The sequence below is a fragment of the Pleurodeles waltl genome, chromosome 6 (genome assembly GCF_031143425.1).
Source record: "Pleurodeles waltl isolate 20211129_DDA chromosome 6, aPleWal1.hap1.20221129, whole genome shotgun sequence".
Classification (NCBI taxonomy): domain Eukaryota; kingdom Metazoa; phylum Chordata; class Amphibia; order Caudata; family Salamandridae; genus Pleurodeles; species Pleurodeles waltl.
In genome coordinates, this window is record NC_090445.1 from 856762316 (window position 1) to 856779379 (window position 17064).

The 17064-nt window shown below is 42.1% G+C and overlaps 1 protein-coding gene across 1 annotated transcript in view; it reads right to left on the reverse strand.

Moving 5' to 3' along the window:
* SLIT1 (slit guidance ligand 1) overlaps positions 1-17064 on the reverse strand; it is a 687657-nt gene that overhangs the window by 121971 nt on the left and 548622 nt on the right. Inside the window, exons 21-25 of the mRNA XM_069239602.1 lie at positions 15612-15744; positions 13089-13157; positions 10878-10949; positions 9039-9110; positions 1141-1212 (exon numbers count right to left, since the gene is read on the reverse strand). Coding sequence (XP_069095703.1) covers positions 1141-1212; positions 9039-9110; positions 10878-10949; positions 13089-13157; positions 15612-15744 — 418 coding nt within the window. The remainder of the gene's footprint in view (positions 1-1140; positions 1213-9038; positions 9111-10877; positions 10950-13088; positions 13158-15611; positions 15745-17064) is intronic.

The following is a 17064-nucleotide window of genomic DNA, read 5'->3' on the forward strand; positions in this document are numbered from 1 at the left end:
GTCCTCGTGGGAAGGTAGTTTTGCACTGGGCTGGCGGGCGGCCTTTTGGCGGTCGCCCGCCAGCCCAGTGCAAAACCCAGAATACCCTCAGCGGTCTTCCGACCGCGGAGCGGTATTTTGGAGGGGGAAGTCTGGCGGGCGGCCTCCGCCGCCCGCCAGACTTAGAATCACCCCCATAGTTTCCTAACCCTCTTCTTGATTATACATCTGAACATTATAGGATGCATTTACGCCAGATGAGATGATGAAAAAATCTGAGGATTTTCAGCAACCCTATTTATATTGTTGGTTTAGTATAGCAACAAATATTACAGCTCATCACAGTTCAAGGAACTGTCTGGCCAATGAAATGGTAGCCCAAACTAGTTTAACAAAATTATGTGATGCAACAGGCCTCAAACAAGTACAGGGAAACAATAGAACGGCTTTGATCTGAACTGACATGTAAACGGGTGCCAAGACCCCGATAAGCATTGATATCTTCTTCTGATTAGACATACATTTAGGGGGTCATTACGACCTATTCAGTCTTCAGACCACCAGGGTGGCAGTGGTCTGACTGCTTTGGTGGCAGTCTGACCACCACATTACGACCGTGGAGGTTGTGCCACTGATGGACCACCAACACCACCAGTTTTCCTCCACAGGCAGTAGCACTGCCATGTAGAGGCTGGAGGAGACAGGGTGCAGGGGGCTCCCATGGCCAGCCCTGTTGCACTGTTCACTGTTTGCTAGGCAGAAAGTGAACAGCGCAACTGGTGCTGGTGCACCCTCTGCACTGCAGCAATTATGAGCCAGCATCAATGTTGTAGGCTGTTTCCTGTTGGGCCAGTGGGTGGAAACACCATTTCCACCCACTCACCCAGCAGGAAACTCCTAATGGGGCCAGCGGGAAGGTCGCCGCACTGGCGCAACCTGACCGCAGGAGTTCGGCGGACGGCATTTTCCGTCCGCCAAACTCATAATGACCCACTTAATCTTAATTCTTGCGCTCTCAATCTCTCTACTCATGCATCATATTTGCCCAACTCGGTGCACAGCAGGGATCAAACAGCATGAAGTAGGTCAACAAATCAGACATCATGATGGAAAGTATTACAGCCCTTTGAATCGATGTCAGCATGATGGTAGTTTACTTACAGGTGAGAGAGCGCGCTGACATCGGTGAAGATTCCATCAGGGAGGCTTGAGATGTCATTGCCATGGAGAGACCTGCATAGAAGCAATGCATGTGTAATCAGGAACACATTAAACAAAAAAATTGTATATGCTCACACTCCAGGAAAAGAGAAATAAAGATTATAAAATAAGATAGTGCCTGAATCACTCGACTAGCCTGTACTTTTTAATGTACCCCCCTCATACCACGTACGATAAGAAGGTGGCATTTCAGATGGTGGCAGATGCAGGGCAAATGCCCTGTCTACCAACCTCATAATTACCTTGATACATTCTAAGGTTGTGTAACAATAGGTTTTCTGAGAATGGAAACCCTCTAGCTGCCCGAGTGGAAACTCCTGTCCTGATGGCCCCTCTAACACTGGGCTACCAGATTACAGTGACGGTTAGAGTGACCCCTGACGAGGCGTCAAAACTCTTTTCGGTGGGTAGCACGCTACTCCGGAACCCAAGAGGAATTAGTGATGGATTAGTATAGGGAAATATGAGTACAGTACTAGTATTAGTATGAGTTAATTTGAGCAGAGGATATGTGAGTTTGTTAGTTGGATTGACTAAAGTAATGGAGGGACAGAGATGGGAAGAATCCAGAAGTGTTAATTGGGAGTATATAGTAATAGGATGAGGCTTGGGATGAGTAAAGGAGAAATGGAGGAGGGAAGAGTCTGTGGAAAGGGTTAGGGTGATCATAGTAGCAGGAGGGGTTTTGGATAAGTCAAAGGTGAGATAATTGAGGGAGAATTTAGTATGGGTGTTTGGGAGATCATGGTAGTGAACTCAGGTTTGGGGTGAGCTAGATGCGGTAGAGGAGGGAGGAGCTTAGGCAAGGTTATTTTGGGGATTAAAGTAGTAGAATGGGCTTGGGATGAGTCAGAGTGGGGATGGAGGATAGATTTGTAGAGACCTAGGGTGATGGGGAGACAGAGTAAAGCTTAAAATAGAGTAACATTTATATTATTTTTATTTATTTATTATTATATATATATATATATATATATAGATATATATATATATATAGTCACTGAAAAAAACAAAGGTTACAGGGATGTTAAGGAAATAGAATTAAAAAAACTTAGAAATTCACTGGAAAAACCAAAGTCTACATGGATGTTATAGTTTGTTTCTGAATTTACTTGCACAAACCCATAGAAATTCAGCAGTTATAGGTACCTCAGCTAACTATAACTGGCACTCCCGGAATGCACTGCTTATGACCTCACATATTACATCACTCATGACATGGCCAGTGACATCACTGATGACACACTGAGTTAAGGGGGTTTTCTATTTTTTTTTTAGCCCTTTGTGGGCTTGGTAATGAAAATAAAATATAAAAAAGTAGGGACCACGGCTCTCCCATGGCCCCTACTTTTTAAAATATATTTTAAAAAAATGTATTCAATTTTTATGATAAAGTCATTCACAGGCTATGTGGGACCGCCAGGGAGCCCTCAAGGGCTCCCCCTGCAGGCCCTACTTTTTTTTATTTGATTGTTTTGAACACTGCACGTACGGGCATTGATTGCAGCTCTGTGCTTGCTGAAGCATTTCATCTCTGTCGTCTGCACACGTGCAGGGGACAGAGATGAAAGCTTTGGATTTTGACAGCGGGACCTGCTTGAAAGGTCCCGCTTTGAAAACCCAAAGTGTTTGCAGCTGCAGCCAAGCCACAGCAAACAGCTATGTCCCGGGGGTGGGCACCCTGGGACATAACAGGAGCCGGCCCTGGCAGTCCCCAGGGCCATCAGAGGCTCCTCGAGGGGGGCCACGCGGCCACCCTCCAACTAGATGTTAGCCAGGGGTGGGTTGTAGACCTTGGGGCATGGTTATTTTTTTAAACATAGGCCCGGGGGTGGTGGGCCCCGGGAAGCAGGGGGCCACAGGCCCCCACTTTAATTACAAGATCACCCCGGGGATGGGGTGATGCCCGAGGCAGCAGGGGGCCACAGGTCCCCCATATTTATTACAAGATCGCCCTGGGGAGGCCTCCCACAGTGAAAAAAATCAGCCCCAGACAGGTGGTAGGCCCTGGGGCAACAGGAGGGGGCCAGGAGGACCCCCACCCACTTTTTTTAAAAAAAGAGCCCCCGTGACTTGGCCCACCTGGGGGCATTAAACTAATGAAACGCGCTTCATTTTTTTGTGACTTTATGAGCAGATTCACGGATCTCAGCACAAGATCGTGAGGGGTTGCAAATCCTTCGCGTCCCTAGAAATACAAACTTGGATTTTCTTTAATTTCTCAAAAACTACTGAACGGAATTACACCAAAACAAACAAGAATTTGCAATGCAACGGATCTCGCATTTGTTTGCGTTAGAGCTATTAGCATTATAAACTCCTAAACTGACTTTTCTTACCACATAAATTGAAAATTAAAAGTAAAACAATTTCACATAAGCGAGCCGATTCACAGAGCCATGGTCGCCATGAGCATCAGAGTGAAGAGACACATAAAAGGAAAAAGAAGTTTGCTCGCAGTCACTTATTGGTAAAAGTGCAACTATACATGTAACAGGGGCGATGGCCAAGGTGGTAACAAAACCTCCCCAAGGAGGGACAAACGCAAGCCATTTACCAATGTTATCAAAAGATTTTTGAAGGGCAAGCCCACGAACGAGTGGTAGCGATGGGCGTGATGTGGGTGTTGTTAAAAGCCTAGATACATACCAACAGGTCAGAAAAGCAGCGCTTGTGCGCTGCTATGCTCAACCTAAAAAAGCACTCTTTCTGCACCAGGACCTACCTTCCTACCAAATTTGGTGTAATTCCATTCAGTAGTTTTGGTGCTGTCGCTATTCAAAATCCCTATGGAAAAATAAATGCGGAAAATGTGTTTTGGGACCTCCCCTTTTTTTCTCAGCCCCCCCGGATGAATCACCCCGAAACTTTCCAGGTAGCAGCTGACAGAACTTGAATTTTTTTTGGGGAAAGTTTCATGAAGATTCGTCAAGCTGTACCAAAGATATAGGCAAGTAAAAAACTGCTTTTTGTATAGAAACGTAATCCTACCTATAACTACCTAATGGCAACCACCACTAGGTAATATATATATATATATATATTTTTTGTATGTATGTATTCATTTTTTTATTTAATTTAATTATTTTTAAAGTAACTTTTATTTATAGATTTAATTTAATTTATTTTCATTTATTTTTCTCTAGTACAGTAGGACTAGAGTAATAAATAGATATGTAAATACAGAATAAGTGAATATATGAGCAAGGAATATAATAATGGGTATAATAAGAGAAGAAAAGTAGTATTGTATAAACCCAGACTTTCAAGATTTGTAATATTTGAAGTTAATTCATATATGTACTTTTCTAACATTCATTTATCTTTCCTCAATTTTTGAATAGTGAAATACTTGCTGTTAAATAATTTGCTCACTGTGATATAAAAAAGAAAGCAGGGGTTCATAAGTATCTAACATAAAAACTTATCTAGGAGCTATGCAATGACCTATGAACACGTTAAGCGTAGAATAATATACACATTTATATGTATATACAAACACATATATATATACACACACGTACACACACATACACACATATATATTTAACTGTGAGTAAATATACATATTTTAAACAGGCTTAAAGAGCATGGGTATAATTTATTATTATGAAATAGTAACAATATATATTTCTTAAAGAACTATACATATCTGTAATATACACATAATCAGATTATAAACACTTAACAACACAGGCATATGCAGCCCATTGCTGCTTGAATATGGTGGTTATAAAGGAAAGAGCCAACTCTTGGGTAGTCTTCTGAATTCCATAGTTTGGCTGTTTGGACAGAGATGGATGTACCACAAATTGGGGGTCATTCCGACCTTGGCGGGCGGCTACCGCCGCCAGCCAGGCGGAAACCGCCAGGCGGCCGCCAATGCGGCCGCACTCCCGCGGCCCCCATTCCGACATTCCCGCTGGGCCGGCGGGCGCAAACCAAGTTTGCGCCAGCTGGCCCAGCGGGAATGAGGCCGCAACACAGGAGCCGGCTCCTAATGGAGCCGGCGGTGTTGCGGCCGTGCGATGGGTGCAGTTGCACCCGTCGCGCTTTTCACTGTCTGCTATGCAGACAGTGAAAAGCTGGCCGGGGCCCTGTTAGGGGGCCCCTGGACACCCCTTACCGCCAGCCTCTTCCTGGCGCTGAAAACCGCCAGAAACAGGCTGGCGGTAAGGGGGTCATAATCCCCAGGGCAGCGCTGCTTGCAGCGCTGCCCTGGTGGATTATCACCGCCGGGGCATAAACAGCGGTAAACCGCCGGCCCCGGCGGTACGACCGCGGCTATACCGCAGCGGTCAGAATACAAAAAAAAGCACCGCCAGCCTGTTGGCGGTGCTTTGGTCTTTTTTGCCCTGGCGGTCTCGGACCGCCAGGGTCAGAATGACCCCCATTGTCTTTTTCTTTAGGATAAAATTACCTACAACTGCCTGTGTACGTTTTTGTGCATGTACAATTCACATAGTTGTGTAAAATTATCTCTGAATCATGCCCAGTGATTTGTGCAACCAATAAACAATATTTCATTAAAATTTGAGTTTGACATTTTACAACTAGGCTCAAATTGAAGAGAAGAGTATTTTTTAATATCGTTTTCTGTACACCACAAGAGTATTGTTTGCAAACATTTTCTTAGAGGCATCACAAGCATGTTTGCCCATATGTGATTATGTTAGAGTTCTACCCTGCATATTTTCCATCCTCCAACCACTCCAGAAAGTGTTTGAAATTTACGCACCCTAGAGAGAGTTATGACTGACTTTCCACTCATCAACATTTCTTATCATTTGAATTAAAACTAATTGGAAAGTATGTCACAGCTCTAATATTAGATCATATTTTCCTGCTTTTATAAATTCTTTCAGTAATTTGGTACAAACAGAGAAGCAGCTGCGTACATAATTGTAGCATATCAAATGGGGGAACTGATAGAGAGCACCAATAAAACCAAAAATGTACTCTTTTATGCTAAAAAAGAGAATCTCTATTTCAGAAATATAGCAAAAGAGAGAAGTTTGGGAGATCTTTTGAAAGTTTTACATGCAGCACAATTTTTGATATTTGATTTTAGAGTCTGAACTACTCGATGGCACTTTAGCCACTTCTTTTGGAATGCCACATCCATACTTTTAATTTCTAAAGTAATATTTTCTCTGCCAATTTTTCCATGCCCTTCAAAACATCTGAGCATCACATATGCAATCCTATTTACTAGCACAGACATGGCATATAAATCAGTTTGTAACAGTTCTAAGAGAGTTATTTAACATAAAACATTTAGTGGAAAAACACAGAGTTATTAGTTGCCTACTGTTGAGAAACTAGAGATCTCTGTTACACTAATTAACACCTGATACATTGCCTGATGAATTGCAGGACATGAGGGGGATCTAGCCGGATCCCCAGTTGGGCAACCAATTTTGAGTTAGAGCCAAGAACCAGGCTGGAATGCTGATTTGGAGTGCAATTTGCAGACACCAGGATGTATTCAACAGAGCCTGCACATTGCCTGCTTTCTTTTCTGAGCAGCAACCTGCAGGTGGTGAAGGGACTTTCTTATTTTTTATTCCAGCTGCGCCTTAAAAAAAGGTCTATTTTAACAGGCCCCAAACCCTCCTTATTAGGTTGAGCCTAGGCAGGGTGCATGCACTGTCTCTCGACATGCGGTGATCTACTTCTGTGGGCTTTCACCCCACCCATCATACGTCCATCACTTTCTTTCGTTCCTTGGCCTGCCCTTCAAAATTCCTTTGGTTTGTTAGGTAAATGCTTTAGGTTTGTCCTGCCTTTAGGCTGTTTTGTTACCCGCCTGGAGACTGACCCTGTTACATGGATTAATGCACAATTGGCCATATACATTAGTGTTGACGCATACCTTTTTTTCTTTTGCCGCTCATGGCAGTCTGTTGTTTATTCCTCTGGCATCTGGCTGTTTCTTTGAGGTGTCTGCACCCAACAAAGGCTGCAAGCTGGTGGGGGATTCTTTTTTATTTATTTATATAGCGCAAACTTGACTGGAAGATTGGAGCACTTTGTATTTGTACCGGTTAAATTTGCAGCCCCATCCCTAAATTGTTCCCAAGTTTAGCATTTTAAAAATATACAACTGGCATCTTTGAAATAGAAAAAACACATGGGAAACCATCAACTGGGCTCTCTCACACAGTGGGAGATGCAATACTACAATATTCACTGCACTCAGGAAACTTGCCCCATAATGCTTTACAGGGCAATCCTTTTACAACACATTTGTGCCCATTACTCAGCCTGTGATTGTCCTAGGACAATGGGACCACCACCAAAACGTTCAGCGCAACATGCTCTTTCTGTCCAGCTCTGGGTCCCCACACTAGGTTGGGGGAGAGGGGAATCATAACCTCTCCCACCGTTCAATGTCTCTTTAAGCTCACTAGTTTGTGTTCTAAGAGCCTTGTTTGTAATAATTTTCTATGCCAAGTATATGAAGGAATGCACAAACACAAAGGTTTAATGTGCTGCATAACTAAGTACTTATAAGATCCCAAAGGTGAGACCTATTGGTTATGACAATGCTTGTTTGCGTATGAGCCTGGCTTGGTGCTACCTGGAGCCTATCACCTTGATGCCAACGCATTTGAGAGAAACAAAGTCACTCAGACTACTTTCACTTCGTCTGTACTTAACAGTGCAGGCATGTTTTTGACTGTATACCAGAGATATATGCATGCACTGTGGAAATGTCAGGTGTATCTGTCTGCATGAGCAGTTACACACATAAGAAAAGCACTTACTAATATATTGTTAATTCTTTTATAGCCCTACTCATTCTAATGTAGGGAGTCAGTACACATTATATCAACAATAAATTATGTGTCTAATTCAATGCACAGGATTTGCTACTAAACACAATGAGTGTTACAAGGTACAAGAGTCACATTTCATCCAAACTGGTGGTTATTATATTTTAAGAGTGGACAGCAGGAGAAACAGAAAGCCAGACATTACAATTGTTGCTCCATGTTTGGGGTTGTCTGTACTAATAAGACTATTACTACTATTACTATTACTATTACTACCTAATGAAGCCCTTTTTAGTAGCCTTTTAATAGCTCAGATTAATAAAAAAGCAATAAAGTTTGAAACCCATGCCTTGCAGTTTGCATGCATCTCCTTGATGAAATAAAAATATGTGATCTGGCTGTTATACGATGTGCTTTGTAGAAGGCACATTAACTCTTTATGCTACTTTATAAGTTAAAACTTTGGCTAGACAAAACACATATCTCTCCAATAAGTGCATTATTCACCAGAGCTATCTCACCAATACTATTACCCCTTCGAGCTATTGGGCAAACAAAGATCTCTGCAGCATGTGCCTTAACCCCATAAGATATTTAAAAATGAAAAGTTGTGACTGATTAAGCCACAATAGATTCACTGTTACATCTGTCCAAATTGCCAATTTCTTTGTGGCAGAGTTTAAAAAAATAAGTGCATAAATTAACTATCAGACTCTGCTTTTCATGACTCTGGTACTTGTGACTACACCCCCTTTCCTTTGCCACACATTGACCTCCAATATGTGGGTTCCTGAAGTATATTTTTTTTATTTCAGCCCTGGTGTGATTTGATAACCACAGCTACTACACAATTCAATTTAACAACCAGGTGACCACAAACTTTCCCGAGCATATAGGTATGAAAAGTGCTGTAAGAACACAGACCCACTGAACCAAGCGGTAGGCTACCCTCCGATTTGGCCAACATATTTGCTGAAACAAACCTTTACAAAGGCACTCAGAAAGACTCAGATGGAGCTGACACAATATCAGGGTTAATAACAAAATCATGAAACTTACAGCAGCCGCAAGGAGCGCAGGCCCTCGAACGCCAATGGTGGGATGCAACGCAAGGAGTTGTAGCTGAGGATTCTGAGGAGAGGGAAAGCAGCAAAGGTGAGAACTCTGGCAATGTTATGTTCTCTGCTACACACCACAATAACACACTTAGGGCCAGATGTAGCAAAAATCTGGATTGCGACTCGCAAATTGCGAGTCGCAATCCAGAATGTCCCTGACACCATCTGCGACTCACAAGGGGGTCCCAAAGGCCCACCTCATTAATATTAATGAGGTGGGTCGCAATTTGTGACCCCCCTTGTGAGTGGCGGCACTCACAGGGATGGTGGCCTGCTGGTGACAGCAGAACACCATGTCTGTGACTGCTTTTAAATAAAGAGGATTTTTTTTGTTGTAATGCAGCCCGGTTTCCTTAAAGGAAAACGAGATGCATTACAAAACTACAAAATGAAATGTTTCCGTTTCATTTTTTCAGAGCTCTGAAAAAAGTTTTTTCATGCCATTTAAAAAGGGGAAAGGGTCCCATGGGGTCCCCTTCCCTTTTGCGAATGGGTTACCACCAGTGTGACACTGGAGGTAACTGGGATGCTTTGCGACCGCGTACGCGGTCACAAAACAATACAGCATCATGCTGTGACTCGCAATTAGGAAGGGGAACACCCCTTCCTAATTGCGACTCGCAGTCCCGTTTTGCGAGTCGGTAACCAGGTTACCGACTGGCAAAACAGGGATGGGGCATCGCAATGTGCTTTTTCACGTCGCAAACAGTGTAATTCGCTGTTTGGGACGTGCAAAAAGGTTTGTACATCTGGCCCTAAATGACCACACATATTTGTTAGACATAATGGGACAGTTCCTATGACATTATGGGAGGAACTTGCCTGATGGAAAGGGTAAAAAAGAAAAAAGACTTTGTGGTAATGTACTATCTTAGCATCTCAGAATGGGATCCTTAACAAGAAAGTAACTTGCTATAATAAATTAGCTGTAACTGCTTCCCAAATTAATATGCCACTTCTACAGTACACAGCTGTCAAAGACGTCCCGGCACTAATGTGAACACTGAAGTGCACCACACTTGAGAACACAAGAGAGATTATATAGCACCTATCAGTAATTGAGAATATCTGTTATTGCATGGTGAACTCACCATCTTCTGCGAGTGCTTGGCAGTGTAGTGGTGCACTTGTGCCGTTTGATAATACTCGAGAAAACCTGCCTACCAAGGTCCAGACTCTTCGTGTGTCACTGAATTTTCAAATAACACACACCTTTGCCAAAGTTATAACAACTCTTGCAGATAGTTACAGTTACAAGTCTGAGAAATAGGGCAGCATTGAATCCCTTAACCCTGTTGAAAACAATAGATGCATTTGTTAACCTTCTGACAGTGCCTCAGTTGATTGTGAAAAAAGACTCAAAAGGGCAACCTAGTGATAACTTCTGCTAAATGGCTAAATGGTAAGGTGCATGTATTTGGTGGACCCAGGCACAGACACAAGACTACCGATGTGTATGCATCAGCCAACAGGTGATGGGAAAGTGTAAAGTGTCTCCGCCTTGAAGCCTCTTTGGCCTGCAAAGGTAGCCAATGAGTCAATAAACCCTCTTATTTAATGCTGGTTGTTTGATAAATTTTGACCCCATTTACAAAGAATATTAGTCAGCCCCATGGGTTTACATGACCACCAATGTTTTCAGAAGAGGAAGAAAACTGGAGAAGTTGGGGATCCAGGTATATTCTGGCATCCACTCTTGTGAGTATCACTGATGCACATGCACCTTCCAAATATATTCAATAACTCACAACTTTAGTACATGCCTGATTCAATGACTTACAATGTTGTGAGTTGGCTCATATTGGTGAAAGATGAGTTGCTCAAAGAGTTGATCCTATTGTTGCTGAGATCCCTGAAAAAAAGCAAACAACATGTTCAAAGTTTGTTTCTATAACTTAAGTACAGACATACGATTTGTTTTCCCATCGCATCCCCCTGATAATCATATCTCTCCCTCACTGCAGGGTTCTCCGGAGGGATTCTGCTATACTGTGACAATCAGATTAAAACACAATTACCTACCTCCCATAGCAGACCTCTAAACCCCACATTAGAGCTCTGGTAATTAGCAAACCAGACAGAAGGCTAATCGCCTTCCACAATGTTGCTCTCACCTTGTTGAAGACATTAAATTCACTGCTCATTGCCCCACTACACACATTCAGTGGTCGTTCTGGTGAGTGATAGCATAAATTAAAACTACAAACTAATCTCCGTGGTCTCTAGATCACCATGTCAAGTCCCGTCTCCCGCATTATTGATTCTCTTTCTTAAAATACACTGGTCATGCTGTTTATGCTTCATATCTTACCCACCATGCTTTATACTCCCTTTTGCAAACTAAAGGTTTGCATTCAGTATTTTTTCTACTGCCATCTGCATTTTATGTTGGCTTTGCATGTAGACTAGGTAATATTGAGATACATTAATATCATATTTAAAATATCAAGGACCCAAATATTAAGAGGTATGCATGTATAGACTTTCCCTACATAACTCCACATATGTGTACCTTGACGTTATATATAAATCTTCAAAGTCCACAGATGTGGAGTTAAGAACAATAAATCTACACTTAGTAATAAAAATGAGCCTCCTTGATATTTTGATACTAGATATTTTGGTTATGATATTAAGGTATCTCGATATTGCCTATTTGATATTCCAGACTACAGCCCTACACACTAGAGGGATTGCTTTCTTCAAAGTTCTACAGTAAATGCTACAGTTATTTGTGAATGTATACATGCACTTCCAAGTCCTTTCCCATTCACATACAAACATGCACACATGCACATATATGCGCTGAAGCACACACACACACAAATGCACACACGCACTTTGCAATCTTTTCATCCTTCCTTTTTCTTAAAGATGTTCCAGTGTGAATTATATTAAATGTGTAATATGGACATTTAAATGTTTTTTGGCAAGCTACATAACTATGCCATAAAGCCAGTAATCGCCATAGGCGATGAGGACTATTTATGGATGCTTTGATTGCAACTGAATGGTGTTGGACTCATTTGAATGGGGCTCACAATGAAACAGTCTGAGTGTGGAATACACTAAAGGGCACTTCCCTTCATATAATAGACATTTGCAGAGGTCTTTGGGATTCTCCTGAGCTCATGTTAACAGTGTGTTGGCACCCTCCGATGCTGCTGGGTTTAACACGCCTGAACATCTCGCACCCATCTCGTCTTCTCTCATGCTAGACTGTGCCCTTCCCACTTCCCATCTCACCACATGGTGATGTTGTTGCTAATTACTTATTCATCCATATGCACTTTCTGACTTAAGTTCTCATCATAAATAAACCTCCATGTCGCTATGCGTACAAGTTGTCACTATCCTTACGTTGCCTAAATGTCATGTATCCATATACAGCGCTCTGCTGCCCCCACCGCTCACATCATGCTTTATAAATATCAAAAATAAAGAATTTTACATTACGATAAAGGCAATGCATTAGGCGTGCAAGCAGAGATTGTTGTTTCAACTTACTGAAGGGAAGCCACAACTCTTATTTAAATCTTTCAGACAAGTATATTTAATTTACTCGAAACAGTCATCATTTGCGTTGGATTTGTTTCTTAATATTTATGCTTTGATTCCTCCGTCTAAATACCTTGAAGCTGGAATCTTCCTTGACATTCCTCAATGTCTGAGGACGTTAATGTTTATCTAAATGTCGATAAGGTCCAATATAACACAACGGTCCTTTTAAACTATATAAAGGCCTGTTTTGTTATGGTGCATTTTGTGCTTGACTTTACAATGGGATGCCATTCTCACTTAATTCTGTTCCAAACAATTACTTTAAAATTTGTACAGTGGTTGCAAGAAGACCACACCAGCCTGGGATTTTAGATAGCCCACAGTTCTGCTTCCTCATTTCCAATATAAACATTTGCTTCTCTTACCTCTGGGAACATACAGAACCAGGAAGCACAGTGTTACGGTTGTGTACACATTTTACCATACTTACACAAGCTGCAGGTATTTGTATGTTGAGAGCTGTCCTGGTACCATGGTGAACTGGTTCCCATCCAGATACCTATAGAGTGATGGACATAGTCAGTGCTGTGATACAAACAAGCAAAGTACACATATCTACACAAATATTAATAGTAATGCAAACGTTACCGGGGAACAGAGCCATATGAATGGACAATGTGACATCCTCAATTTTAAAGGAAATAAAACTATGGGCGTGTTAGATGTACCTTTATCCCCCATTCTCTAAGCTTCTAAGCAAGGATTACAAGCTGGTCTGCCTGGCACGCACAATTTAGAGTAGCAATGTACTGACTAAATCATCTCAGGAACTGTGCTTAATAAAGTGCAGGTGGGAGTTGTTGGACTTGACCCTTTCTGCAGGGTCAGCCCCAGCCTTTTTGACTTTTTTACTGAATCCATTTTTGTTGGCCTTAGGACTCTGCACACTTTACCACTGCTAACCAATGCTAGGGTACTTGTGCTCACTCCTTAAAGCATGGTAGACCCATTTGGCATATTTAAATTACTTGTTAGCCCCTGGGAAAATGGCACTACATTTGCCCAGGGCCTTTAAATTAAATGCTACTAGTGGGCCTACAGTACTGATTGTGCCACCCTCTTAAGTGGCCCTTTACCTATGTCTCAGCCCTGCCATTGCGGCCTGTGCATGCAGTTTACACTGACATTTTGACCTGACAAAACAAACATTTGCCAGGCCCAAACCTTACTTTTTAATACATATAAATCACTCCTAGAGAAGGCCCTGGATAGCCCAGAGGGCAGGTTATGATGCATTTAAAAAGCAGGACATGTACGTGAAAGTTTTACCTGTCCTGCTAGTGAAAAACTCTTAAATGTGTTTTTCACTACTGCAAAGCCTATCTCTCCCATAGGATAACATTCGAGTTGCCTTTTTAGATTTTATAAGTGTGATTTCAAAATGGCAAGAAAAAACAGTTCATTTTGGTGTCTGAAATCGAAATTTAAAATTGTATCTAATGGTGAAGTTGGATTTTAAATTGCCATTCTAAAAATGCCACTTTTAGAATGCTGCCATTTTCTTGTCTTAGCCATTTAGTGCCTGTAACCTATCGCTGGTCACATGACTGGATGTAGCTGACAGTTTTATTTTGTGTATTCCCTGTAGACAGCTACACACACTAAGGAGACTAGGTGCGCCTGGATGGGGCATCACTGGCAGGAATGGTGGGAGGAGCTAGGCACAGCCCCATTTACACTTCAACAGGTTGTGTCCTGCCTTCACACAAAGGGTTGCATACCCCCTGTAGATAGTTTAAAGCCAGGGCAGGGAAAGATGCCTGGGGACATCAAATGGAAACCTCTAGAAGATTCTCCCCCACTTTGAAGGCACAGTTGTGTGTAAATACTGGACATCAGACATCAACTCTTCAGTACACTTCTAGACCTGTGAATACTCTACCAGGAAGAAGGACTGTTGTGCTGCTGCAAGGACTGCCACTCTGTAGACTGCTGCTGTAAGGGAACTGCTCCTTTCTGTGCTGACCTGCTGCCTGCTGCCCTTTTGCCTGGGAAGAAGAACTGGACCTGCAACGTCATCTTGAACCCAGAACCCTAGAGTGACTTCAAAGGCTAGTCTGTTGACCTGCTAACCTGAGCCTCATGGAAATAAAAGGCTCCCCAGCCATCTCCTTGACCCAGCTGCAGCGAACTCCTGAAGCCCAAGTGGTGTCTCTCAGGTCCTGGACCGTTGGTGTAGCTCACAGGTGCTAAAATCAATCTTTTTGGCTCTATGTCTGCGCAAACGGACATGTTTGGCTGAACCCACACCGCTCCATCATAGTCAGCCTCAACTTTTGACTTTGACCTGGTCCAGCGCGACAAGATAGCCCTGGTTGGCACTTTGTGCTTTTAAGCACTATTTTACACTCTATTCTTTAAATAGTCATAACTCCAATTGTAACTACAGTATTGCATTTTGACGTTTTGATCTTGTTTTATTTATTAAATTCTGCTCTATTTTTCTAACCTGGTGTGGGAATTTTCTGTGCAGTGTTTTCACTATTATGCTGTTTGAAGTGTTGCACAGATACTTTACAATTGCCTCTTAGTTAAGCCTGACTGCTCTGCGCCAAAGCTACCGGGGGGTTGAGCACTGGTTAATTTGGGGTTTACTTGTGCCTTACCCTGACAAGGATTGTGTTTGCTGCTTGACCAGTGCTCCACCCCGGTCAAACAGTAACCCAATTTCTAACATGAGTGTGTACAGATCATAACATCTTCCCCTCTACATTGGAGAGCTTATTTCAAGTCTTGCAAGTTTGGTTCTAGGAGCTAAGTACTAAAATGTTAGCTCTGTTCACAAGAACTAGGAGTGAAACGTCTAATCGTACATGGACAGGTAGCAATTTGTAAACACAGGATCCCATTATGTAACATACACATAGAAAGGGATAAATTACACCATGGTAAACCAATTTTCCTTCACTTGCACTTTAAAAGACTGTCATTAGGAGGGTGCTGAATTACTCACAGTTCGGTGACGTTCTTTGGAATTCCTTTCGGCAGGGACAGGAGATGCTTGTTGCTGCAACGGACAACAGTGTCCAAACATGTGCACTCCTGGGGACACTGAGGCCTGGGGACACAGCTCATCTCCTCAAGACCTGTTAAAGAAAGGACAGAAATATCTGATTAATAGTATTTATCCCCCCTGAAAGCCCCCTTTAACATGCATCTCAATGCCTGCTTTTTCTGTCCTCAATTTGGAAAAGTAGAATGAAGACATTAGTTGCTGCACCTTTAAAAGAAGATGGTTGTTCTGTCTGATCCTTTAAATTGCACTGGTTCCTTTGTTTCCCATCGATGTATATTCACTTCTTGAGTTTTGTTTTTCTTTGAACTTATTGGGGAGAGGATAGCCCCAATAATTTATTCTCTTCCTTCCACTCTCCACTACATCAGGGGTTTATTAAATTTGTACTTCCGGCCTTGCATGCCGATGTTTATGTCTTCCTCTTATTTCTGTGCTTTTTAATATAGTCTGCACACCACACCTTACATGCATTTTAATGAAGGGCACAAGTCTGGTAAAATGAAGTACAACAAGTCATGACATTGAGGTAACATTAATACTGGTCTCTGTTGGAACCTCCAAGTGTAACATGGGCTCTTCAAATGGCTATGAATGTACTCCTCACTACAAAATACATAAATAGGTTGTGTCATACCACTCTTTTAACTTGCTCGTCTACTCTTTTTCTTCGTGCAGAGAAACAGTTGCACTTTTTCACCAGTTCTCACGTCCTGTGACTCTATGAAGGTTCATTGGTTACAGGGGAGCCCTTTATCTCATGGTCATATGCATGTTTAGTAATTTGTTTCTGATTCTCCGGGTAATTCCCCATTTTCCCCAGTATTTCACCCAGACGTATTTCTAGGTGAAGAATCACATGTTCGTGCGTTACCTCGGATCTTGTAATCCCTTTTTTGGATAGTAACTTCCATTAGCTGCTGACTGGTGTTCAACAGGGACTTCGGTTACTGTTTTACAAATAATAACCTGCTCCTGCAGGTTAGCCATGGTTCAGATTTAGGCATCAGCACATTTTTCAAAAGCTGCAGGCAAAGCATTAACTGAGTGAGCGCATGCGACGTGTTGATAGCTAATAGCTAATAGATATTTGGTGAGAGATTTGAATGGTTTTCTCAAGTTTCTGCAAAATCTTGGCCTTAAAATGGTATCACTGGTAATACACAGAGAACTGTGGAAATACATCATTAGAAATACCTTCCATTACAAGTGAGATAAGCTCTAGTGCATCACAAGGGAATGCACTTTAAGTGAACTAATGCTTTCTGTTTTATTGCTTGAGTATGCCTGAAGTTTTTATGCATCTACAAATAAAGGACCATGTACTTCAGTTATCACGTGTATTTTTTTGGCTCACCTATAATTCTCTATTGTTTAAATTCAAAAAGAAACA